General features: G+C 38.4%; 2 protein-coding genes across 10 annotated transcripts in view; one reads left to right on the forward strand and one right to left on the reverse strand.

Annotated features, from left to right (window-relative positions):
- The window catches only part of fancm (FA complementation group M), a 172,992-nt gene that overhangs the window by 21,664 nt on the left and 125,653 nt on the right, over positions 1–25,675 (forward strand). The window contains exon 1 of one of the 8 annotated variants that reach the window (XM_043697327.1): positions 18,391–18,550. The exons of the other annotated variants lie outside the window; for them this stretch is intronic. The gene's annotated coding sequence lies outside the window, so the exon portion shown is untranslated. Of the gene's footprint in view, positions 1–18,390; positions 18,551–25,675 lie in introns of those variants that run through there. 8 annotated transcript variants of the gene reach the window in all.
- On the reverse strand, positions 5,108–16,529 carry soul3 (heme-binding protein soul3). 2 transcript variants are annotated; one of them, XM_043697334.1, is made up of 6 exons: positions 16,208–16,529; positions 15,827–16,065; positions 10,714–10,805; positions 9,825–9,966; positions 9,046–9,229; positions 5,108–5,695 (listed from the first exon to the last, which is right to left on the reverse strand). In XM_043697334.1, the coding sequence occupies exons 2-6, from the start codon at positions 16,047–16,049 to the stop codon at positions 5,524–5,526; spliced, it is 813 nt and encodes a 270-aa protein (XP_043553269.1). In that variant the 5' UTR covers positions 16,050–16,065; positions 16,208–16,529; the 3' UTR covers positions 5,108–5,523. The 2 variants fall into 2 exon arrangements, with proteins under 2 accessions (XP_043553269.1, XP_043553270.1); XM_043697335.1 differs by lacking the exon at positions 5,108–5,695 and adding an exon at positions 6,338–7,179 and having other exon boundaries at positions 16,208–16,526.

The raw sequence follows: 25,675 nt of genomic DNA on the forward strand, positions 1-25,675 counted from the left end.
GCCGAAGGGCCTGTTTCCACACTGTAATTAATCTAATCTAATCTAATCTCACAATTTGATTCTGTCACAAGTGAGCCTCAGTCCTCACTAGCTATAAAATTTTAACAAGTTTTCTGGATAGCTATTTGGATTGTGAATAATAGGTATTATTTTTGCCAAAAACCTGACCTGAAATGCTACACTTGATGCGATCTGTAAACCTGTCACAGCCCTTCAGCTTCCTGGTGGCATATTTACTAGCTAATCTATCTGAAAGTGACTGAAACACACTTTGAAGCTATTGAGGATATAATCTTAACATGACATTAAACCACTTTTTGATTTCATTTCAGTTTATTTACACATTAGCATGCTTTACAGATTACATCTTTGCAGTTTACATGTTTACAGCTATTTAGTTTTACTACATCTTCTAATGCACAAATAGTTCAAGTGTAAAACAATATGTTTCAATTTTAAATCAAGATGAACCTGTTATTACTGTTAACACATTGTAGTTTTACCAAGTAAAGAAGCAAGATATCAACTAAATACCATGACTTTTGCTTCTGGTGGAATCTTCAAAACTGGTGGATCGTTAGTGTTTCAAACTAGGTTTTATTTGTCTTCATTGATATTTGGAAACATTAATAATTTTAAAAAAGGAAAATCATAAGTTGACTGAAACTGAAGTGGCCCTTGGAATATTAGTCCAATATTCCATGAACTGGAGCAGTTCCTACAGATTGGAAGGTGACAAATGTAACCCTGTTATTTGAAAAGGGAGGAAGAGGGAGAACTGAGAAGTAAAGTCCTAAGATCATGTGATGATACTGTGACGATATGATGGTTGATACTATGGGAGAGAGGTGCTGTGCAATCTATATGGAGCCAATAAAGTAAACAGTTTGGGGCCTTGTAGTGTCTTTTTAAAGTTGGAATAATAGAAACAGCCTGAATGGTAGGAGTCAAGCTCCCACAGACCCAGGATTTTAAGTTTAAGTTTTCCAGTTGTTGCTGGGATCTTGAAGCTGAATATGGAAGCTACTTTACCCCTCTCTGTTACAGCTAAAAGCTTGGCATTTTCTTCCTGCTGCTAGAATTGTATGTGAAACCATCTGTTCTACTGAATTTGCCCTTGCCAAAGGTGTGTTTATGTGATGTTACTATTTTGGAACAGTTACTATTTAGTTAGATAATTTATTATTCTGTTAAGTTTTCCAACAGAGTTGCTGTTTAATTTCTCCTTTTTTTGTCTTTTACATGTGCATGAATAAATTGTGTTCTGTGCTTCAACTGGTAGTTTGACTAATCGAATTGCATTCAGAACTTACACTTGCCTTTAAAGTAAGGAAAAGTTAGGGTCTAGGCTATCTTATTAATATTTTGGGGGTGGGGGGGGGGGTTTGGTTTGGTCTGGTCCATACCATCAGAAATTGGGGAAATGCTAGATGTGAAAATAATGCATTTGAAAAGCATTAATGGGATTAGACAAAGCCAACATAGGTTGATGAAAGACAAATGATATTTCACAAATCAAGTTTTTGGGGATGTAAATAGAATAAATAAAGGCGAGCCAATGGATTTATTTAGATTTTCAGAAGGCATTTCAAAAAGGGGTTCGTGGGCAGCATTAAAGTATAGGTGGTAATATATTTGAGTGGTAGGCAGTGTGACTTGTGGAGAATTACAGGATCAGTGCTTGGTCCTCTGCTATTTGTGGTATAGCTGTTAAGAGTACAGATTTGAGATGGCCCAGGGAATCCCTTATGGACTCAGACCTGTAAGCCTCTCTCTAGGTTCGTCCCGGCGATCTTTGGAAGTCTGGAATAAAAAACCCTCTTACAGACAGATTAGTTTACTTTTAGTCATCCCTTTGTTTACCAATAGCGTCACTGTTACAACATAACACTGATACCTATAAGCTAAACTAACTAGGTTCTAATAACCTAGGAGAATAAGATACCAGCTCTTCAAGTGCCCCAGCAGGCTACTCTGATATACTGATACAAAGTGGCTTCCTTTATGCAAAAGTTTAAAAAACATTGCATGTTCTTAATTAGACAGACAACAATGAATGACAATAATTCATAAGGAAGAAAAGTTAATTGACAGGTCTGTGTATGCTTGACTAATCACTCCTTCAGGCCCTAAGCCATTCATCACGTGGAAAAAGCATATCCAACCGAGTTAGGTGCCTGCCAGTGAGATAAGCTTCTATCATAAAGAGGCACCAGTCTGAGCTAATTGGAGAGGTCATAATGTAAACTTACACAGCTCACATGTCTGATACAATTATTTTACAAAATGGCTTCTTAGCAAGGAGGGTAAACTTTTTACCATAAAATGGGTTCCTGACAGGTTATATGAGAATCTCTTCAATGTTAGGCTTAGAATGACTATTTTTTTAAAGCTAGGAGCAGACAATGAGAGATCACTGAAATCATTCTGTACCTGAGGCTGAAATGTTACAATAAGGTTGTATTTAAACTGATTCATTAGTCTTTGAATTAAATATGTTTCCTTTTCAGGGTTGTGATTCAAATTCAAATAAGACATAAGATCTGAATAGTTAGAATTGACAGTGGGGCGGTCTGTAGAGTGGACTGCAAGAACAGCAAGTAAATTAAAGTTTCATCAATATTACCTTTTACAGATTTGTATTTAATAACCAGTAATGGTTACTCAATATCATCATAAAGTCCCAAAATGCAATTAAATTCACTCCATAGCAGGTGAGCACTAAGAGTTAATTTTCTACTGGCTCCAACAGCCTCAGCACGAAAAAAGTCCCTTTCTCTAGTATCCTTTTGAATCCTCAAGTCAGGGTCTTGTAACAGCAAAGATTTTTTTTCTCTCTGCGTCTGCCCTGTTTGCAAGGGGTAATAAGAATCCATTATAACTGACAGCATCTGACGATTAATTACAAAGGTTTTAATAGTACTGAGTTTTGTTTCAGGGTCAGAATCAAACACGGTCATTAATTTCACAAGGGAATGGCTGTGAGTGTTATCACTTGGTGTTGTGTTCACGCAGATTCACTGATGCTAAGGCAAATGTTCTTAATTGCCTTACAGCATCCCGTTATCACTTGGTGAGCCCAGATGTCCCTATCTTCTGCATTCCTTGAGTTCCCCTCTTTTTCTGAGCCTTCCTGCCTGCCTATTTTCTAATGCAGTAAATTGTATTCTATAATTCAGCATTACGTTTTAGTCTAAATGTTTAAAGGCTATAGACTTTCTCATATATAGATGACTGGGGATGAGGAAAATGGATTTCCTGATTACTCAAGACTGTTTGGGGTTGGGAGGAGGCACCAAAGAAAGATTTAGACAAGTTGAGTGAATGGGCAGACACATGGCAGATGCAGTACAATGTTGCCAAATGCTAAGTTATACACTTTGATGTGAAAAACAGAATATTATTTAAATGATATATTGTAAAGTGTGGATATGCAAAGGGATCTGGGTGTCCTTGAGGAACGAGCAATTAGGAAAACAAATAGTGTTTAGTCTTCGTTGCAAGAGGATTTGAGTTCAGAAGTAGGTATGTTTACTGCAGTCATATAGGGTTATGGTGAGACCACACCTACAGTATTGTATGCTGTTTTACTCTCCCTATTTATAAGAATATACTGGTCATAGATGGAATGCAAAGGAAGTTCACTCAGCTGATACTCTGAATGGCAGGCTGTAAGAGGAGAAACTTTTTCAATCGGACCTGTATTCACTAGATTTTAGAAACTGGGAAGGGGATCTGATTACAATAAATGATTTCAGAAGTACAGGACAGATTAGATGGAGGGAGGATGTTTTCCCTGATTGGAAAGTCTAGAACCGGGGGATATGATCTCAAGATATTTGGGGGGGGGGGGGGGCGGTGCAGGGTAGACTGTTTAGAACTGCGATGAGGAAACTTTTTTCAGTCAAAAGCTGATAAATCTGTTGAATTCTCTACCACGGAAATCTGAATATATTCACATAGTGATGGTCAAATCTTTAGATTTAAAAGCATCAAGCAGGAATATAGCATTATGATAGAGGATCAGCCATGATCAGACTGAGTAGCACAACATGTTCAAAGCACTGAATGGTCTACTGTTACTCCTAGTTTCAATGCTTACCCAAGTGAATGATTTTATAAAAATGCATCTAGTGATAATAGATGATGTGCAAAACAGCAAATGCTGCTGACTTTTGTGCAAGAAAGCTAAAGGTTATATTCTTTTAAACACTTCCCTGGTTTGACCTTGAAAGGCAGTTATAAACACATTTATTTTGCTAAAAACTTTAAATAAAACTTAAATGACATCTATTTTATTCTTTTTACAGTCACCTACAGTGAAATGCATAGAATAGTCGTTAAATTGTTGTGACTAATCTATAACTTTGAGATTTAAACAGAGAATCACTTTAGCTTTTTTTGAAACAGTTTTCTTCTGTTCTTAATCCAAATGATAAAGTACATTTTTCAATTTGTTTTATTCAAAAGAACACGTTTTCATAATCAGGAACAATTTAGGATTCATCATGATAGTTTCATCACAATAGCTTGGTATTAATTTGCTCATGGTACATACAGCAGTAGCTTACCTGACCTGACTGATGCCACTTTGGAGTGACGTCTGCCTCTCTGACTTGAGGCTGTTTCCAACTTCCTGGCTTCTGACTGTTTGAGGCTTTCAAAATCCACTAGATTCAATTTGCCTGTTAGGACTGCTATCTGTTCCTGCCACGCCAAATGGCATTCAGCCACATCCCCACAGGAGCCACTGAGACACTTTGAAACATAACAGCATTCCCAGTCACTCCCTTATATTGGCCCAGTCTGACCTTGGCAGGCCTCTATTCTGTGGAGCGCTGGGCACTGTCATGTGACAGTTTCCACACTTTTTCCCTCAAAGCAGTAGGGTCCCTTGGCATACTGTGGCACACAACCAACAGAATGACAGTGGACAGCCACAAACTCCATCTGAACTACCCAGTTATTGCCTGTTACCCCACTGCCCATACAAAAATCCAGCAATCCCTTACACTCTTTCCCCCCCAGCTGCATGCCACAATCTGATGTATGACCTCTTGTGCTGGCCAGCCATGTATAGAGAGAGAGAAGGAAATAGTAGCAAACCCAGATGCAATTGATAACCTGCTACACAGCAGGAGGACCAGGGAAGCCAGCCAGGAATCACAGCCTATTGAACAACGTGCTGAGAAGATCCTATTGGTGATGCCGGCCAGCAAGAAGGGTGTTGCAGATCCCTTTTTAAAAAAAAGCCAACTGACAGCATGATTTTCAGGAATGCAACCATGACTTTGAGAGGACACCCTGTAATTAATTATAAGTCTTCAGCAAAGTTTTGACCGCAACTGACTAGATTTATTTAGTACAGTATCAATCTGATCATTTTAATGGTATGTTTTTCATGTTCAATTTTGAATTTTTATCAATGTGAGTTTACGCTCATGCTAGCACATTAATTTCATATTTTCACAAAATTAGTCACTGTTCAAGGTCTGTGCTCCATACCAGACCTTTTTTATTTACTCAAGGGCTATGAATAAACCAGATTTCGTTGTGTCGATTTGGAGCAGCAGGATTGTTATAAACAGCAACGATGAAGGTATCATGCAGGAACTGCTCAGAAGTGTCTAGGTGCTGTCCTAATTGGTTAATCTGTTGGAGAATTGACTCTTCAGTGGTGTTGCCGTTAAAGGGTCTGCACAAGCAGAAAATGATGAACAATTAGGATTCTTGTTTACTTTTCTGATGAATTTCAAAGTTTGACACCTTTTTAAAGCACCAGAATGCATTATGATTTTCCCAGATAGTTACTAAGTTTTGTTTGAATGTCTATTGTAACGAATTACAATTCATGTCTTTTTGTACACATATATCTATTTACTATATTAAAAATTTTGATAGCTTTAAAGAAATGAGAAACTCCAATATCATGCTGTTCTAATCAAAAAGCCCACATTAAAATCAGAGTTTCCTGACCTATTGGCCAGGGATTGTGAGAAATGATATTGCAGTTGAGTTCCAAGGCAGCAGTGACTGCCATGGAATTCAAACTTATTGTGGGTGTGGCCTTATGGGCTCCTTTTTTTCATTCATTCACAGTATGAGTGGTGTTGTCGGCCAGCATTTATTACCCATCCCTAATTGCCCAGAGGGCAGTTAAGAGTCAACCACTTTGCTGTGGGTCTGGTGTCACATACACGCCAGACCTGGTGTGGAAGGTAGTTTCCTTCCTTAAAGGACATTAGTGAGCTAGATGGGTTTTTCTGACTATCAACAATGGATTCATGGTCATCGTTAGACTTTTAATTCCAGCTTTTTTTTAAAAATTGAATTCAACTTCTGCCATCTCCTGTGGCAGGATTCCGACCCATCCCCAGAACATTATATATGCCTCTGGATTAACACTCCAGTCATAGCCTAATGGTGTTATCTCTACCCCAACCAAGCAGTGAAATAAGATCAGGGCTCTCTTGTGGTGCAGTGGTAGTGTTCCCACTCCTGGACCGAGCGACCTGAGTTCAAGTCCCACGTGCTACAGCGGTGTGTAATAACAGGTGGTTTAAGAAAAATAGGGTAATGCTAGGTGATAGTCTGCGAAACCCTATCTTAAGTGTGTTATCTATTTGGCACCAGTTATAACTGTAGGTGCTGTTAATGTAATTTGTCCTTTTCCAACCCCTCAATATCAGGTAAGCCAAACAATCTTTCAATTGTACTTGTTACTCTGACCACCCTAAAATATTAGCTGATAACATGATTGTTGCCCTGGTTGGAGAAATGTCACCTTTCCACTCGCCCATCCTCCTTGCTGAGTTAGAAATTGAACCTGCACTTCCCCAAACACCATTAAAACCAAAATCAAGAGTCAGTTATTGGGGATTAGACTGAGTAGGTGAGGGAAGAGAAGTGTCCTTCTGAGTTACTGCTCCAGCTTAGTTAATTTCTCAGGCTTTTGTGTTCCTCTGTCCCAACCTACTTTCTTCCTCTGGAAGGTGGAAAGATGCGGAGCTTGTTTGATGTTTCCTCATTTGACTTTGATACTTGAAGCTTTGTTTCTGGGCTGTATCCATAAACATCCCATTGCCAGCTTAAAAATGGCAATGTTGGGGCACAGTAATTTCATAGTTATGCAACTGGAACAGCAAAGCAGACTTGGAGTTCAGATCTCACTATGCCAGACTGTAAAATTGAATTCAGGAAATCTGAGCCCGTTTTTAAAAATTGATTATTAAAATTATCACATTGTTGTAAAAACACACTAGTTCACTTATCCCTACCACATCAAGTCTGTAGTCCCAATTTACTGCCTTCTGAAATGGCCCAGCAACCCACTTGGATACATAAACCATTTTTCATTATCTTCCTGGGATAACTGTTCAGAATCTGAACAAAAACATTGAGAACAAAAAATATTGGAAAGGATGGGGAATTGTGAATGGCTTGTCAGAAAAGCATGTTCTAAATGAGAAAAGAAGAATTTGATATATGCAGTAGTTAATCAAGTCGCAGTGTTACCAGATATAGTGTTAAACACTCTTTTTTATTTCAACATGTATTAAATGGATTTTAAAAGACTTATCTTAGAAGTGGTTTTATTTCATGACAAAACCTAACCTCAGAATATGAGCAATTACTTAGGTAAATGACAAATTATTTGAGTGAGTTCGTCCCTCGTCAACAAATCACTGAGTTGTGACCTTTCTATTTGATACTATCTATAGTGTTAACAGAATGATTGTTTCAAATTAACAATTCAGTTTATTGTTTAAAAATATTCAGTAGTTTAAAAAGCTATTCAGCTAGCTGCAATATTATCAATAAGTTGGGTTGTTCAATGTCTGTGCTTTTTGTTGTGTTTAGATTTTTTGGCTTATTTCTGCTTGGGTCATGTTTAATTTGCCTTCTGCAAGACCTTTCAAAAATGGCAATGCTACCATAGACTTAAAAAAAAACACTTTATCATATTCTGTCATGTAATTCTGAAACTCTGTTCCTTACCAAATTTGAGAGGGGTTTGGCTGTTTGCACAAGTCTGAGCTCGTTGACACCAAGGAGAATGTACATTAGCAGCAATATCTCTCAAGGATAGTTACTAGTTAAAAGAAGTTAATGCAATTTTAATAAAACAGTATATCATGTGACAAAATCTGCTACACAATAGGATCTTTGTTTGACATCAATGCACCAATGATTGCCAACTGTTCATTTGCACCACTAATAATTATTGACGTGTGCATAATATTAAGCTGATTATTTAAAACAAGTTCTATTTTGTTTAGGCTGTGCATGCAGACTTCTAGAAATATGTGCTTTGTCAGTGATACATGTGCAGTCAGCAAACATAATGTAACAACTAGGAGTAGGAGTAGGAATTCAACCCCTTGAGCTCTTCTGCCACTCAATACAATCATGGTTGATCTCATCTCTGCTTCATCTCCACTCTCATACCCACTAACCATAATCCTTCAACACATTAATAATGAAAAATCTGTCTATCTCCTCAAATTTAATCAGTGTCCTCACATCCACTGCATTCTGGAGTAGAGAATTCCATAGATCCATGATCCTTTGAGAGAAGTAATTTCTCCTCCCGTTTTAAATCTGCTACCCCTTATCGTAAAACTTGGCTCTTGTTCTAGATTCCCACACCAAGAAGAAATATCCTTTCTATGTCTCCTCAGTCAATCCCCTTTTGCATATTTTATTTCTCAGTTAGATCTCTCCTCATTCCTTAAATCTCTAGAGGGTATAGGCCTAACGTGCTCAATCTCTCTTCATCAAACAAACATCTTCCCTCTGGAATTAATCTTAGAAACCTCCTCTGAACTGTCTCAATGCAACCTGTAGGCAATAGCCCAGGTGTGGTTTCACCCAATGCTTGTACACTTGCAGCAATATTTCCCTATTTATCTAATCTTAATTTAGCCAATCATCAATAATGCATTGGTGTCATCAAATAGATCCTTTCCACAAGTCTCATCATTTAATATGGGCTAACTGTTTATGTACCCTGAACTTTGTTTAATTTTGTATTATGCAATTTACCTAGTGTATATAGTGTGAGCAGGCCACTCCTCTATTGCAATTTCAGCATCAAAAGGTTGAGGTGTCTGATTTTGAAATTGTGCTGGCAGGTAGTAAGCTATGGTTACTTCAGGCTGGAGCTCTGTTCTGGTCTGGTTGGTGTGCACAATGGTAACGACAGGCAGTGTCATTCCTAGGAAGAGACCTGCAGAAACAAGGTAAACCAGTAGATTATTGGGCCCAAATGCAATGCATAACTAGGCAGAAGATTATAAACTCTGCTCTTGTGTTAGTCATCATTCAAAAAAAAGTAATGAAAAACTGATTATTTTTTGATTTCTTTTTTTACTTAGGAAATTTGAAAAAATTTGTCATGGCTTTTTAGCAGCCACTTAACAGGACAGACAAAAGTAATTGCTAATATCGTCTGCAAACTCATTACAAATACTGTTTATGAAATGTGCATTATTCAACAGTGCATGTTTAAAGTTTTTCTCAGTTATGCAAAGAACAGATAGTAAAGAAATAGAATACTTTTTAAGTCTTCCACAAATCTGTTTACAGTTTCACTGAATAATACATTGAAGATAGTAGTGTAATTGATTTAGTTTGAAATTTATTAATCCAAGTAATCTACGACATTATATCTAGTCGTTCTGGAGGTTACACAGATGGAGGGCAGTTAATCAAAATAACTACAGCAAATAACAATATGACAGCATCATGTTCTTCCATTGAGCATTGTAAATTTACATTAGTATTATTCTTCTGCAGCATGAATTGTTATTTTTGAAAGTCACCTGCTGAGTTTTGTTGGCAGATGTATTTCATTAATTTCATAAATCCGAGGCATGTACTCTGCTCATAGCTTGATTCATTCTGTTTTACACAAGCCCATTTTGCTTTCTCATATTGACGCTTTTCATAAAGTAGTTCTTCAGCCTGTAAATTAAAAAAATAGAACACACAAATAAAAATTGTTTACTGCCAACCATGATAACTTTGGTTTGAGCAAATAGGGATGTAAAAATGGATTGCGTCTTATGTTGTGGTTCACCAAAATGTTAGAAGCTTTCAAAACAACTTGCACATGTTATTTTAGCACTGCATTACTAATTTAATATACTGAAACAATCACTGTGTTGTCCTGCCATCACTAAATGTAGAGCCTCGCTTGGATACCTTTTTGAGTTAATATTTGTACAGTAAACTATCTTATCTGATACTCTACCAACAAGACTTCCCTTCTAATTGGAATTCCTGATATTCTCCTCATGCAAATTGTCACTTTACCAACAAGGTATCACTCAGAAGTTATTCATAACCCAGGTTACTTTGGAATGGGGAAAGCTTTTGAATAGAAGTGTTGATGGTCCTTATTTGTCTAATTAGTGAATTATGAATTTTGTTTTTACAGAAAAATATCACATATACTTTTGGTTCATCAATCTTGGACACAGTACTATATTTTATAGTCTTTGTACAGTGTAATTTTTTTTCTAGCTCAACCATACAATTCAAGTAACTATTCCATTGCATTACCTGTCTCTTCTAACCATTAATAGAGGTTTATTCTATCTCACCTAGCATGATGATGACACAAGTCAGGATGAAGATTTAAAAAAATAACGTTCTCTACCTTCAAACAAAATGCTAACCCCTTTATAAAAGGACTTCATCATTTATTACCTTCCTTTTATGACCTGTAGTCTTAAATGGAACCAGTTCCCTGTCATGAGATCGGTTATTTCTTGACATCTGTTGAATTGGTTCAGCCATGTCTGAGAGATGAAAGCAAATAATGGTTTAAACATGACTACTTTGGCTATAAAACTTTGAATCTAATTGCAGCCTCAACTCCTCTTTCCTTCAGGGTTGATTCCTTGATTCCCTTTTTAGATTAAAAATCTACCCAGCTCGGTCTTTAATATATTCATGGCCTAGCCTCCGCTGTTCTCTAGGGTTAAGAATTCCAAAGATTAATGACAGTCAGAATTCTTTTTCACTTGCTTTAACGGAAGATCAGTTATTTTGAAACTGAACCCTCTAGTTCTGGATTCTCCATGACAGGAAACATCCTTCAGCATCTATTTTGCCAAAACATTCAAAATTCAGTATGTTTTAATAAGATCACCTCTTCCAAACTTACTGAAGCAAAGAGGAGATAGTGAGGACTGCAGAGTCAGAGTCATTAAATATGGTGCTGGAAAAAGCAGGTCAGGTAGCATCTGAGGAGCGAGAGAGTTAATGTTTTAGGCATAACCCTTCAGGACTCTTGACATAAGCAAAAGCTAACCTATCCTTAACTTAGTCCACCCCAGTTCTACACCGGCACCTCTACATAATACCTTCATAAAGATATTATCCCTTGCTCATAAAAAAAACCGTTTTATTACAGGAATCAACCTAGTGAACCTTCGCTGAACTTCCTCTAAAGTAATAAATCTCTTGTTAAATAAAGAGACCAGAATTGTACATTGTGCAGTTATGGTCTTATAAGCACCCTGAACCGGTAACAAGGCTTCCTGATTTTAACACTCCAAATGCCCAACCTCCCCACCTTTGCAATGAATGCCATATTCTGTTTAATTCTATTTACGTGCTCCACTTCTGAATGCTAACTTTTGCTAATTCATGTATCAGGACACCCAATAGTCTTTCTCTTTTTTTAAATAATTTGTTTTTCTCCTCTTCTACCAATCAATCTTTCAAACCTGCTCTATTGTTTGCAAGATTGTCGAGAGAGGGAGCTGTGGTTTACTAAAGAAGTTGAAGCAGTTGTCAAGAGGAAGATGGCGGCTTATGTGAGGATGAGGCGTGAAGGCTAAGTTAGGGAGCTTCAGAGTTATAAGTTAGCCAGAAAAGATCTAAAGAGGGCTAAGAAGAGCCAGGAGGGGACATGAGAAGTTGGCAGATAGGATCAAGGAAAATCCTAAGGCCTTCTATAGGTATGTCAGGAATAAAAGAATGACTAAAGTAAGATTAGGGCCAATCACGAATAGTAGTGGAGAGTTGTGTGGAATCTGAGGACGTAAGGGAACTACTTAATGAATACTTTTCAACAGTATTCACATCAGGAAAGGGCAATGTTAGTGAGAATATGGAGATACAGGCCACAAGATTAGATGTGATTGAGGGTGACAAAGAGGAGATTTTCGCAATTTTGAAAGATCTGAAAATAGATAAGACCCTGAGCTGGATGGGATTTATCCTCTGATTCTCTGGGAAGTCAGAGAGGAAATTGCAGAGCCTTTGGCTTTGATCTTTGTCACCATTGTCGACACGAGTAGTGCCAGAAGACTGGCAAATGTTGTTCCCTTGTTTAAGAAGGGGAGTCGGGACAACCATGGTAATTATAGGTCAGTGAGCCTTACTTTGGTTGTGGGTAAGGTGTTGGAAAAGGTTATGAGAGATAGGATCTATAATCATCTGGAAAGGAAGAATTTGACTAGGGATAGTCAACATGGTTTTGTGAAGGGTAGGTCATGCTTCACTACCCTTATTGAGTTCTTTGATAAGATGACAAAACAGTTGGATGAAGGTAAAGCAGTTGTTGTGGTGTATGTGGACTTCAATAAGGTTCCACACAGTAGGATATTGCACAAAATACGGAGTTTCGAGCTTGAAGGTGATTTAGCGGTTTGGCTTAGAAATTGGCTCGCTGAAAGAAGACAGAGTGATAAGATGACAAAACAGTTGGATGAAGGTAAAGCAGTTGTTGTGGTGAATGTGGACTTCAATAGGTGTTTGATAAGGTTCCACACGGTAGGATATTGCACAAAATACGGAGTTTCGAGCTTGAAGGTGATTTAGCGGTTTGGCTTAGAAATTGGCTCGCTGAAAGAAGACAGAGGGTGGTGATTGATGGGAAATGTTCATCCTGGAGCTCAGTTACCGCAAGGATCTGTTTTGAGGCCACTGCGGTTTGTCATTTTTATAAATTATCTGGATGTAGGCATAAAAGCATGGGTTATAAATTTGCGGATGACACTAAGGTAGGCAGGTTTGTGGATAGTGCTGAAGGATGCTGTGGGTTACACAGTGACATAGATAAGATGCAGAGCTGGACTGAGAAGTGGCACATGAAGTTTAATGTGGAGAAGTATGAGATAGTTCACTTCCAAAGAAGTAACAGGAATGTAGAGTACTGGGCTCATGGTAAAATTCTTGGCAGTGTAGATGAACAGAGAGATCTGTGTCCTAGTGCATAAATTTCTGAAAGTTGCCACCCAGGTTGATAGGGTCATTAAGAAGGCATAAGGTGTGTTGGCGTTTTTTGGTAGGGGGAATTGAGTTTCAGATCCAAGAGGTCATGCTTCAGCTGTACAAGACACTGGTAAGGCTGCACCTGGAGTACTGCATACAGTTCTGGTCACCGCATTATAGGAAGGACGTGGAATCTTTGGAAAGGGTTCAGAGGATATTTACTAGGATATTGTCTGGTATGGAAGGAAGGCCTTACAAAGAAAGAGTAAGGGAACTGAAGCTGTTTTTGTTGGAGAGAAGAAGGTTGAGAGATGACTTATTTGAGACGTATAAGATAATGAGAGGGTTAGATAGGATGGACGATGGAGAGCCTTTTTTTCTTGGATGGTGAAGGCTAACATGAGAGGACGTAACTTTAAATTGAGGGGTGTTAGATTTAGAACAGATATTAGGAGTAGTTTTTTCACTCTGTAGTAGGGGTGTGAAACAGCCTGCCTGCAACAGTAGTAGACTCGCTGATGTTAAGGGCATTTAAATGGGCTTTGGACATTAATATGCATAATGATGGAACGGTGTAGGTTAGATGAGCATCAGATTATTTTCACAGGTTGATACAACATTGAGGGCCGAAGGTCCTGTACTGCGTTGTAACGGTCTATGTTCTAATATGACTTTTCTTCTGACTCAGTTTCATTTTCTGCCTTATTATCATATACCTTCCATGCTGTTTGAAAATCTATCAGTTTCATTACTGATAAATTGAGAGAGAATATAAGGAACCTAGTCAAGGGTGGGATACAAAAAATGAAGACTTAGGAATGGCAAACACATCAAAAAAATTCATGCAAGGTATTAATGAAGAATTAGGGGAACTGTTGCAAATTGTCTCTTCAAATTCAGAGGATGGTGGAAGTACCGTAAGTGGATAAGTTTATTATTTAAAACATCTCCACAGCTATCCCCTGGTTCTTTGGCTAGTTATCTTAAATCTCTATTCTCTTGTTACTGATTCCTTTCCTCTCAAAGTTGGAAATATTTTCCTCTCTTTTGTTATCCAAAATTCTCAAATTTTAAAAAACTATTAAATGTCCCCTTGACTTTGTATTCTAAGGAAAATAACTCCCTCTTCTCATAGAATCCCTACAGTGTGGAAACAGGCCATTCGGCCCAACCACACAGCATCCCACCAGACCTGGGTTCAAATCCTGCCATGTTATATTGTGGAATTTTAAATCAATAAAAATCTGGGATTTTAAAAATTCTAGAATAGTCTAATGATGAACATGAATCCTTTGTAAGGGGAAAAAAGTCTAATTCATTCGTCTACTTTATGGATGAAACTATCATCATTACCTGGTTTGGCCGACAGCAGTGTTGTTGACTCTTAACTGCCCTCTGGGCAATAACTGCTGGCCGAGACAGTGATGTCTTCATTCAGAGAATACAAAACGTTAAGTACAGGGCTACTTTGAAACTCCACTAATAAATATGTCTTAATCATCTGCTGAAGTTGATCCTATGCTATTGTACAAAAACAGTTTGTAGAGGACAAGGAAACAGTTGATAGTTATAGCAGTTTGATTTGCTGTTAAATTGGAAGAATTTACGTTCTCCCAAAAAATTATGTATGAATATAAAGTTTGTATAGATGATGGTAATAGGATAATTTCATATGAACCTTTCTTGTCTGGCAGCAAATAATTTATGAAAATTCTTTATGTATATTTTACCTAATCTCTAAAGCCAGTTTGAGATGATTATTTTACCTGATTGTAAAAATAAGCAAATGAAATAGTGCATTTTCATCACTTACAAAACCAGGGGAAAAGAAAGTCCGATTGGTTTATTGAGGTGCATCGTTCCACTTTCCTGTGCTAATAGCTTTAATTTTTATGAACCATGTGGTGACATTTTCTATTTCTTATGTGGATGGGTTGGGCTGGGCAAATACTGTTTCACTGCTGACTGTTAAACAGCCTAGGATTTGTTTTTTGATATTCTGTTGGTTGCTTTTATAAAATCTGATGTCACATACGGTTGTCACAATTTTTTTTAATGTGTTGCAAAATCTGACTGCTTTCCTTCATTTCTTGCTGGTTTTATTTTTTAACAAAACAATTCACAGAACTATCATAGCAACATTTTTCTATTTTTAACCTAAATTGTTGGATCTGGTGTACGTTCTGGGCAGGAAAAAGCGATGGAGAGAATTGAACTCGAGTTTTAATTTTGCACAGAATTAATATACATTTTAAATGAGTCGAGTTCTTTCTTTAATTGGTCAGTAAGTTCTAATTTAAATCGAACACGTTTTTTCATTCTGGGCAAGAAAATAACCGAACAACAATCAAGCAAGGGGATTTTGTTAATTGTGTGAAACAATTAACCATGAAATATTACAGATCTGAAACAATTACATAAGTATGCTTTATGGTTAACTCTCAGCTGGAGTTTGAGGGGAGAGAGGCATTTCAACTTAAAGTAGATTTAAAGGTTTGAAGAACTCCCTTTTTTTTCTCAATATCAATTTCCACAGTAATATCTGATTAGTTATTGATATATTCGGAAACTACTCGTGTCAGCTTGCGTATCTTACCTCTTGGCACAACCACCTGATGCCCACGGCCGATGTTTTGCCAGTACCCGAGGAGATTGTCCTCTTCTTGCTCGATTTCATGTTCGTTGTTTTCATCATTGCCGTTGTCACTACTTGCCAAGTCCAAGTTCTCGTCTTCCGTCACTGAGTTTAGATCTTCCAAACTGAGCAGAAACCGTCCCGCCCCATCACTACTTCCAAACCTGCATCCCTGACGCTCCATCTGTGCAATCCTGTACCTTTTTGGATAGAAAAAAGTGATCGAGCAGACTTGATAGCGTTTGGGTGCTAAGTGATTTTTTAAAAAAATGTCTATCAACGTTGAAACGCGTGGATATTTGTACATTACAGATTAAATCTTGGCGTGTTTCGATTGCTTACCCTAATTGACACGTACACGCGCGGGTTGTGATCCAAGTGAGGATTTTTGTTGTGGACTCATTTACCCCCGAAGTGGTGCGCACTCCCAGCTGTTTTTGTCATGAGGCCGAGCTTGCAGAGGCGAATCGCTTCAAAGAACAGGAGGGATTAAAATCAGTGTCGTTAGGGTGGGAGGGAGCCAAATATGCGAGATGAAAGCAGGTTCGCGAGAGCATCCGGACAGACAGCAAAACAGTGTAAAGGACGACAAAGATCAGTGCTTCACAAATTAAATCAATTTGGTCCTCCTTGCCCGTTCATGTGGTGCGGTGGGCGGGGAAATTGTCAACTGTTGACGATGTCGGGCTTTTAGCTTACCCATAAGATTGATGGATTTATATTCATGAGCGAAACTCGTCATTACTATCTTTATCTTGTTTTACTGTCTAACGTTTAGCATGGGATCGTGTATCTAATTTACATTTCCTCTACTACCTACCTCTTAAGAAATCCTTGCTTGAGTTCTTTCAAACCCAATGAGTTTAATTTCTTCTATATTTCGTTATATGTCAATTAGTAATACGAATCTAAGGCAATATTTGTTTTTTGGTTTGTTACAACCCGCCATAGCTTGAACATTCTTACATTATGCCTATAACACCAGCCCTTACGCCTTTTAACATAAGGCAAATCCTATGTCTGTTTGAAAGTATAATCAGCTAAAGATTGCCACCAAATCAAAGAAAGAGAGCCACAGCTGATTTGGTAGTTAGGGTCCAAAAGGTTATTGAGATTTTTAACAATTTGCTTCAACTAACATATTGCCTACGAATGAGATTTTCAGTGACAAGGGAATGGAGATTGTAGTAAGGATTAAATTGATGGTTTTAGCCAAATGAGATTAGTAGGGAGGACTGGGGGTATTTGGCAGATGCAATTGAATGGAACACTTCAATGTTGGTGAACAAGTTCTCCATTTACTATTTGGATATCAGGTTGGTGGGGTATGGGGAGGTTTAAAAAAGGTTAATGGCTGAGTAAAGGAGCTGGTGATCATCCTTACTCCAGAATCATTCCTGAAGAAGGGCTTATGCCCGAAACGTCGATTCTCCTGCTCCTTGGATGCTGCCTGACCTGCGCTTTCCCAGCAACATATTTTTCAGCTCCTTACTCCAGAATCATCCTTTTAATTGCAGTGATCAGTTTTGCAAGCAGATACCAGACCCTACTAAGGAGCTCATGGCATAGGGGATATGCCACTGACCAAAATGCTTTGGGGAACTTGGGTTCAAATGCCACCACAGCAGCTGATGAAATTTAAAATCAATTAGTTTAAAAAAAATATGGACAACAGACCTAGTCACCGTAATGACCACCACGTCACTATAATTGAGTCTTGGAAAATTCATCAGATTCGCTAATGTTCTTTAGGGAAGGAAATCTGCTATCCTGTTTTACATGTGACTCAAGATAATCAGCAATGTGGTTGACTATTAATTGATGTCTCAAATGGCCTAGTAAGCTACTCCATTAAAAGGCAATTATGGATGGGCAATAAATGCTGATCTTGCAAGGGACACCCAAATGCAAGAATAAAGATAATAAACATTCCTAGAATTAAGTTTATTTTTAAAAGGTGCTGCTGGAATAAGAAAATGTGCTGAGATTGGACCTGGCAGGTCTCTCTGCTACAGTAATTTGAGAGGGGAATATGCTTTATGTAATTGGATAAAGTGCCTACTCGTAGTTTTAGTTCAGTCTATGTTGAAAATAAAAATTCTCGGCATGGCATAGATTGCTTGTTAGACTTTGCTTTGAGGTTGTTGGTGATAGAATCAATAGAATTGATTCTTCTACAATAAGTGTATAGTCCATGTCATTTGGGATTGGAGGATTATTTTAAACTACTCCAGATCCACGTTTTCCTTTCATCCTCTATCCAGCTGCTAACTGCTTCATATGTAGGGCAGCACAATGGATTAAACTAACCTGTGATGAAAGATTTGCTTCCAGCTTTGTGGCATATATAGCCTTGGCTATGGAAGTGTGTGACAAATTATCAATGGGAATGTTAAGGGCCTTCATAGCAATTAATACTTTCTTAGTGATTTAAATAGTAGGGAAATCCTTTTCCATCTTTTCTGGTTCAGTTCACCATATTAAAAAAAACTGGTGGTTTATTTATATTGTAGAAAATGAAATATACAGCTATCAATTTGGAGGATTAATTCATAATGCTGTTCCAAAATTTAGTCTTGCTTCCTAGGATTAAATATTTTGAAAATTGGTGATGTTGCTGTATGTATGTCATCGTGAGCTTTGCAATTAAGGACATAACTGTGGAAAAGGCTAGACAAAGAATAGGTAAGTAATTGTTCACAATTTATAATTATAATTAAATTGCTGATAATACGACTGTACTGAGCTTTCACTGACACAAGTGAATTATCTGTTTCTTTTCCAACTACATTCACTATTTTAGGCATTTAATTCCAGGTTTACATGAAGTTAAATAAGTAAAATAAAACACCACTGTTAATTCTGTGTCCCAGCAAATATTAGTATGTACTACAGGTTACTTGGGAGTCAGTGGCTCAAGCATGGATCATTGAGTTTGCAGTAATTTTGACTCCAAACTCCCATCATGGGTGTCATCTTGACCCTTGTTTTACACTTCCCAAGAAATAAAGACAGTTACTGTGTTGTCATTACGCAAATGATAATTTGACATAACAAAGACCCAGTTTTCTGCCTGTTGGTATAGTGAATATTCCAGTACAAAATACAGAACTGCTTTGTTGCTGTATACCACACTCCTGGGGGGTAGCCTGAATAATAAGAATCTCAATTGATTCACTTCATTGTCTGAAAGATGGGACCTCCAAATCACTCAATACTGTAGAGAATACCAACCTAGACCTTGTGCCTAAGACTATAGAATGAGGTCTCTCAAGTATTAGAACTGAAGGTAGTAATTTCATGTTTATTATGTACGTAATTTGTCACTTTACTTTAGTGAAGCCTAGTACCAATGGTTTAAGCATGACTGCATAGTTGTGAAACGAACAAAAACACAAATTGCTGGTGAAACTCATCAGGTTGGGTAGCACCTGTGGAAACAACAGAGTTTTGAGTCCAGTAATCCTTCTTCAGAACCATGTTGTTCTTCCTGTTTTTGCTTGTTTCAGATCTCGAGCATATGCAATTCTTTGCATTGTTATTTGCATAGTCATGGTTGTTGTTAGAGGCCAATTTATCTCAGTCCTGGTACATCACCTGCTGGAGTTCTTAAGGGCAGTGTCCTTGACCCAACTCTCTTCAGTTGCTTCATCAGAAAGTTGGGATGTCTGTTGCTGATTATGAAATGTTCAGAACTAGGTGGTGGTGTAGTAGTAACGTCACTGGACTATTTGACTAGAAGACCGTGAGGTCTGCAGATGCTGGAGATCAGAGTTGAGTGTGTGTTGCTGGAAGGTTTTTGAGGTATGTGGAGATGAGTTCGGTGGAACAGGAGCAGGCTGAGACGATAGTTCGGCCGGGGTAGTCAGGCTTGTGGATCTTGAGTCGGAGGTAGATTTGGATGATGTGGGGTTCCTGAGCTATGAGGTTGGCAGCTGTGGGTGGGGTCTGGCCCGAAACGTAGATTCTCCTCCTCGGATGCTGCATGACCTGCTGTGCTTTTCCAGCTGCACACTCTCAACACATGTTTGACCAGAAACCTAGGCTAATGTTCTGGAGACTTGGGTTTGAAACTCTCCGGCAGATGGTGAAATTATATCCAATGAAATGCTCACATAATGGTAACCATGTAATCGCTGTCTTAATTTATCTAGTTCAATAATGTCCCGTAGAGAATGAAATGATGAAATATATACTTTTATCTGGTCTGGCCTACTTGTGACCACAGCAATGACAACAAGGATGGGCATCGTTGTCCACATACCAGGAATGGGTTGAAAGAAAATATTTGCTCTAATTCAGATACTGAAGCAATCCGAATCCATTTGCAGTAAGACCTGACCAATGTCCATTTGGACTGCATACGTGTCTGGGAGTGACCACTTCCTTAACATCAATTAGCATTACCATGCTGAATCCTGTACAATTATTATCCTGGCAGATACCTTTGACCAGAAACTCAACTGGGCTAACCATATAAATACTGTGGCTATGAGAATATGTTAGAGGTAGAAATTTTGTGGAGAGTAATTCACCTCTTCTGTGTCCAGAATCTAACAAACTCAATATACTTCCAAAGTATGGCACTGTCTTTTTAAACTGTGTTAAATAGCTGTAAAATTCTGATCAGAAATCTTGAAAGCAGTTTCATAAAATGCAGTTCAAACATTTATGCAATTCATGAACATGAAATGTGCATTTGCAAATGAGCGTTTCAGTTAGACTAAGAAAGGATTTCCTACATTTTTTTTCCTTAAAGCTTATAATAGTTTATGACGAAGTAGGAACAAATGTGTTATCTAGAAAATCTGCACACATGGGAGCAAATGAAAGGGATTTACGTCTGGTAGTAGAACATCATAGTAATCGCTTACGGGATTATCTAAATTTAAGTGCTATTGAAAGACCTGTAATTTAGTTCTCAGACTGCATTATCCATTACTGCTGTCCTTTGGAGCTTAGTATTGCAGCTATGTTGAATTAATGTTTTGAAGAAAAGCTGAGAGTAAAAACTGGCAGTCGAAGCTGTTGGATTGTTGCATAGGTTTAACTAATCAATTATATTTTTACGAAATGAATCCTGCTATCTATATTCAGTCTTGAAAATAAACTACAAATGCTGGAACCCAAAGTAGACAAGCAGGAGGCTGGAAGAACACAGCAAGCCAGGCAGCATCAGGAGGTGGAGAAGTTGACGTTTTGGGTGGAACCCTTCTTCAGTCCTGAAGAGTTATACCCAAAACATCGACTTCTCCACTTCCTGATGCTGCTTGGCTTGCCATGTTCTTCCAGCCTCCTGCTTGTCATTATTCAGTCTGGCCTTCATGATTCCAGTCCAACATTGTAGTTGATTTGTAATTGCTGCCTTAAATAGTTTAATAAACCATTCCGTTTAAAGAGGCGTACCATAATTATCTTCTCAAAGCAACTGGAGATGTACGATTAATGTTGGCCTCAGTCATGATGCTCTACCAGGGAATGAATTTTTCAAGTCAAATTTAAGGCAGTTATAGTACAAATAAAATTGGAATTGTGACTTGTGTGTGATGTAGAAGGTGGTTCAGTACAGGTTCCTGCTTGGAATGTAAAAGAATATCATGAAGACTTGTGCCTGCTTCTTGATTGTTTTGATTCAACATTCAGCTGAAAATATGATGTAGTGATTTTTATGTATTTTCCCCCGGTAATTGCTATTTGCTATGTCTTTCAATATTTCACTGCAATGAAGGTGATACTCTGTTAATAAAAGTTTCCAAATGTAAGGTGATCATCTATCACATTCCAGTTCCATGCTCTGGTCATCAAGTGAACTTCAGGTGCACATCAGTACTCTTTCTAATTGCAACTTGTCATGTTCTGACCTGATTATTTCTCTTAAATGTAAAATTTACTCTCTTCCCTGATCAATTGCTTTACACAGTAGCACTCTGCTATTCTGTTCCAGGGTTCAGCTTATTCTTTCACCTTGTGTGATCACCATGCTCTCTGGTAGTACTCCCATCTGCTGTCATCAATGGAACTGCTGCTTGTTTACCATTCCATTTTCAGATAACCTTTGTCCTTTGCAAGTTCTGGTCCTGGACTGCCCTTTTGTCCCCTGCTTGAAACAAAATTTAAAATTGATTTCTAATTGTACATAATATTTTTCTGGAGTTTACATTACATTACATTGCTTACAGTGTGGAAACAGGCGCTTTGGCCCAACAAGTCCACACCGACCCGCCGAAGCGCAACCCACCCAGACCCATTCCCCTACATTTACCCCTTCACCTAACACTACGGACAATTTAGCATGGCCAATTCACCTAACCTGCACATTTTGTTTTTGGATTGTGGGAGGAAACCGGAGCACCCGGAGGAAACCACAAAGACACGGGGAGAACGTGCAAACTCTACACAGAGAGTCACCTGAGGCGGGAATCGAACCCGGGTCTCTGGCGCTGTGAGGCAGCAGTGTTAACCACTGTGCCACCGTGCTGCCCACTTAGTGGGACCAAACTTGAAATTTTAATCTGTATTATAAGCATTAAGGAAAGAATGTGAGAAATTATTTTAGTCTGAATGAAATGCTCGTTATTTGAAAATAATGCACTGTTCACACGTAGAACAATGTACTAAATCTTGGGTAGAAGTAGGAAAGAGGTTCTGCTGAGAGATTGAGCAGCTCGGTGCTATATCAAAAAGCACAAACACAAAGGTAATATTGTCCAGTTTACTGTCTGAGCCATGTGCAGATTGCTGTAAGCTGAATAGGTTAGAGAGGTAAATGTGTGGCTCAAAGATTTGTGTAGAGAACTAGAGAGCCAATCATGGGACACTGGCACTACTGGGCACTATTCAGAGCTCTGTTAGTATGGCTTTCATTTGAAATATATCAAATATCCTGGCAAATTATATAACGAGGGTTGTAGACAGGAGTGCAGGGTAGTGAGGGGATGAGTGATTGCATGTGTTGGGACAGAAAATATAGTGGAGTGTCGCAGAATTTAGAATTGAATAAGTAATTAGAAGTCAAAGTTTAAGGCTCTTTATCTGATTGCATTTGTAACAAGATTGATGAGTCGATGGCAAAAATAGAGATAAATAAATACGGCTATTACAGAGACATGGCTGAAGGGTGACCTGGTCTGGAAATTGAATGTTCAAGAATATTTGACGTTCTGGAACAGTGGGCCAAAAGGAAAGGATAGTGGGGTGTGTTGTTAATAAAGGAACATATCAGTACAGTGGTGAGTATGATATGGGTGCAATAGATAATGATGTGGAAATAAGCTATAGTAAGGGAAGGATGTCATGGGTGGGAACTGAAGACTAGCCATACTGTAGGGCAGTGGAATAATGGAGGCATGTAAGCGCTCTTGAATTTTCATGGGTGACTTTAATCTGGGTATTGACTGGACAAATCAGATTTGCAAGGGTAACATGGCAAAGGAATTTGTAGAATGCATCAGGGATTGTTTCGTAGAACAGTTTATGCACAACATAACCAGGAACAGGCTACTTTAGATCTAACAATATGTAATGAATGGGATTGATAAGAGATCTCATAGTTAAGGATCCTCAAGGGGGTAATAATCACAACACAATAAAATTTTAAATCCCATTTGAGGGACAGTACAAAAATTCAGGAACTATTGCTGGAGAACAATTGCCAGGGCAACTAATGGGACTAAAAGCTGACCTGATGGGTTGCATCTTAAGTTATTAAAGGAAGATGTAACAGAGATAGCAGATGCACTTTTATAATAAAACTTTCAAGTTTTCTTAGATTCTCGAACGGTCCCGGAGGTTTGGAAACTGTAATGTTCTTACTCAAAAAAGGGAAGTGACAAAGAAACTGATAAGTTTGGCTAATTGACTTTAAAAAAGTCATTAGGAAAATGTTAGTGTGTTATGAAGGAGGTATTGGCAGAATATTTAGAAATACGTAATGTGGTGATAGTGTCAGCAAGGCTTTGTGTGTAAATTACTACAAGATACCTTTAATTCGGATACTTATTAGGAAATCTCAGACAATTAAACACCTGAAACAATTATCTAAACTTTATTGCATACAGTGACCAAAATAAGACGACTCAAGTAAGCAAGTTAAGAGTCTCAATCCAAGTTGGCTATTACTGATCAATGGTGGAATTTAGCTACAATTCCAACCAATAGCGTCTGTCTCTGGATGTCCAGGGCTTGGTGCAGTATTGCTTTCTGGAGTTCTGCTCCCAAGGAATCCTGGAGTTGAATTCGAGAGTCATAGAGATGTGCAACACGGAAACAGACCCTAAGGTCCAATTCGTCCATGCCACCCAGATATCCATTTGCTAGCGCCTGGCCCATATCTCTCTCAACACTTCCTATTCATATACCAATCCAGATGTGTTTTAAATGTTCTAATTGTACCAGCCTCCTCCACACTGGCAGCTCATTCCATACATGCACCATCCTCTGCGTGAAAAATTTGCCCCTTCGGTCCCTTTTAAATCTTTCCTTTCTCACCCTAGACCTATGTCCTCTAGTTCTGGACTGCCCCAGCCCAGTGAAAAGACCTTGTCTATTTTTCCTATCCATACCCCTCATGATTTGTAAGCCTCTATAAGGTCACTCATTAGCCTCTGACGCTCCAGGGAAAACAGCCTCAGCCTATTCAGCCTCTCCCTACAGCTCAAACCTCCAACCCTGGCAACATCCTTGTAAATCTTTTCTGAATCCTTTCAAATTCCATAACATCTTTCCGAAAGGAAGGAGACCAGAATTGTATGTAATATTCCAACAGTGGCCTAACCAATGTCCTGTGAAGCTGCAACATGACCTCCCAACTCCCATACTCAATGCTCTGACCAATAAAGGAAAGCATACCAAACGTCGTCTTCACTATCCTAGCTATCTGACACACCACTTTCAAGGAACTATGAACCTGCACACCAAGATCTCTTTGTTCAGCAACACTCCCCAGGACCTTACCATTTAAGCGTACAGATTCTTATACAGTTTTGCATCCTTCAAGTTTGTTTGCGACATTATTGATGATCCTTTAGATTCTTTCATCCAAAATGTTTACCTACTCCTCCGGAACTATAAAGCCTGCAGCTCGCATTCTTAGCAGAAGAAGCTTTATTGTTCCTTGTGACATTTGGCATTGACTGTCTGTTTTGAAGACTCCACTTTCCTGCAGGCAACTTCAGAAATTCTTATGCAGGGCAATCATTTGTCCTTGTGGCCTAAGGCAGCATTTATCAAGCAGTTGTTTTAAACAGTTTTATTTGTGTACCTTTGACGACTCCTCACAGCTAAGGTTAATTTCTTTCAATCCCTGCAAAACCATTTGTACTTGTCCCTTAATAGTTTATTCTGGACAGTTATTGCTGCTTCTTTCAATCTATGAAAAATTATTAAGCATCTGAAGTTTACGCTATCACAGTTTCATGAAGGGAAAAGTGTGCTTGACAAACGCATTAAACTTTGAGGAGGTAACAAACAGAATAGGTAAAGAAGAACCCTTTAGAATTTCAAAAGGTGTTCAATCCGAAATCATGCATTAGACTTAATAGTGGGTTTAGGGCTGATATATTCGAGAGGAGAGAAGATTGACTGACTAACAGAAGGCAGAGAGTTGGGATAGGGGAGTCATTTCAGTTTGCAACCCATAACTCGTGGGCTGCCACAGTGATCAGTGCAGGGCTAGTGTTTCAGGTCATGTATTTTTTTTATTTGCACATCTGAAAACAAACAAGACCTCAAAACCAAAGGTCTTTTCAAAAGCAAACCCAAACGAACCTTTGCACAGTTCAGGCACTTTGATTTTAAAAAAAACTTCGCTCG

Source organism: Chiloscyllium plagiosum, chromosome 10 (genome assembly GCF_004010195.1).
Source record: "Chiloscyllium plagiosum isolate BGI_BamShark_2017 chromosome 10, ASM401019v2, whole genome shotgun sequence".
NCBI classification, from domain to species: domain Eukaryota; kingdom Metazoa; phylum Chordata; class Chondrichthyes; order Orectolobiformes; family Hemiscylliidae; genus Chiloscyllium; species Chiloscyllium plagiosum.

Coding starts and splice junctions, on each gene's coding strand:
- soul3 (XM_043697334.1), bottom strand. CDS start 16,049: ATGGAGCGTCAGGGATGCAGGTTTGGAAGTAGTGATGGGGCGGGACGG. Junction 9,967..10,713: donor CTACAGGTCATAAAAGGAAG/GTAATAAATGAT, acceptor TTTAATTTACAG/GCTGAAGAACTACTTTATGA. Junction 9,230..9,824: donor CTGCCAACAAAACTCAGCAG/GTGACTTTCAAA, acceptor TTGTTTCTGCAG/GTCTCTTCCTAGGAATGACA.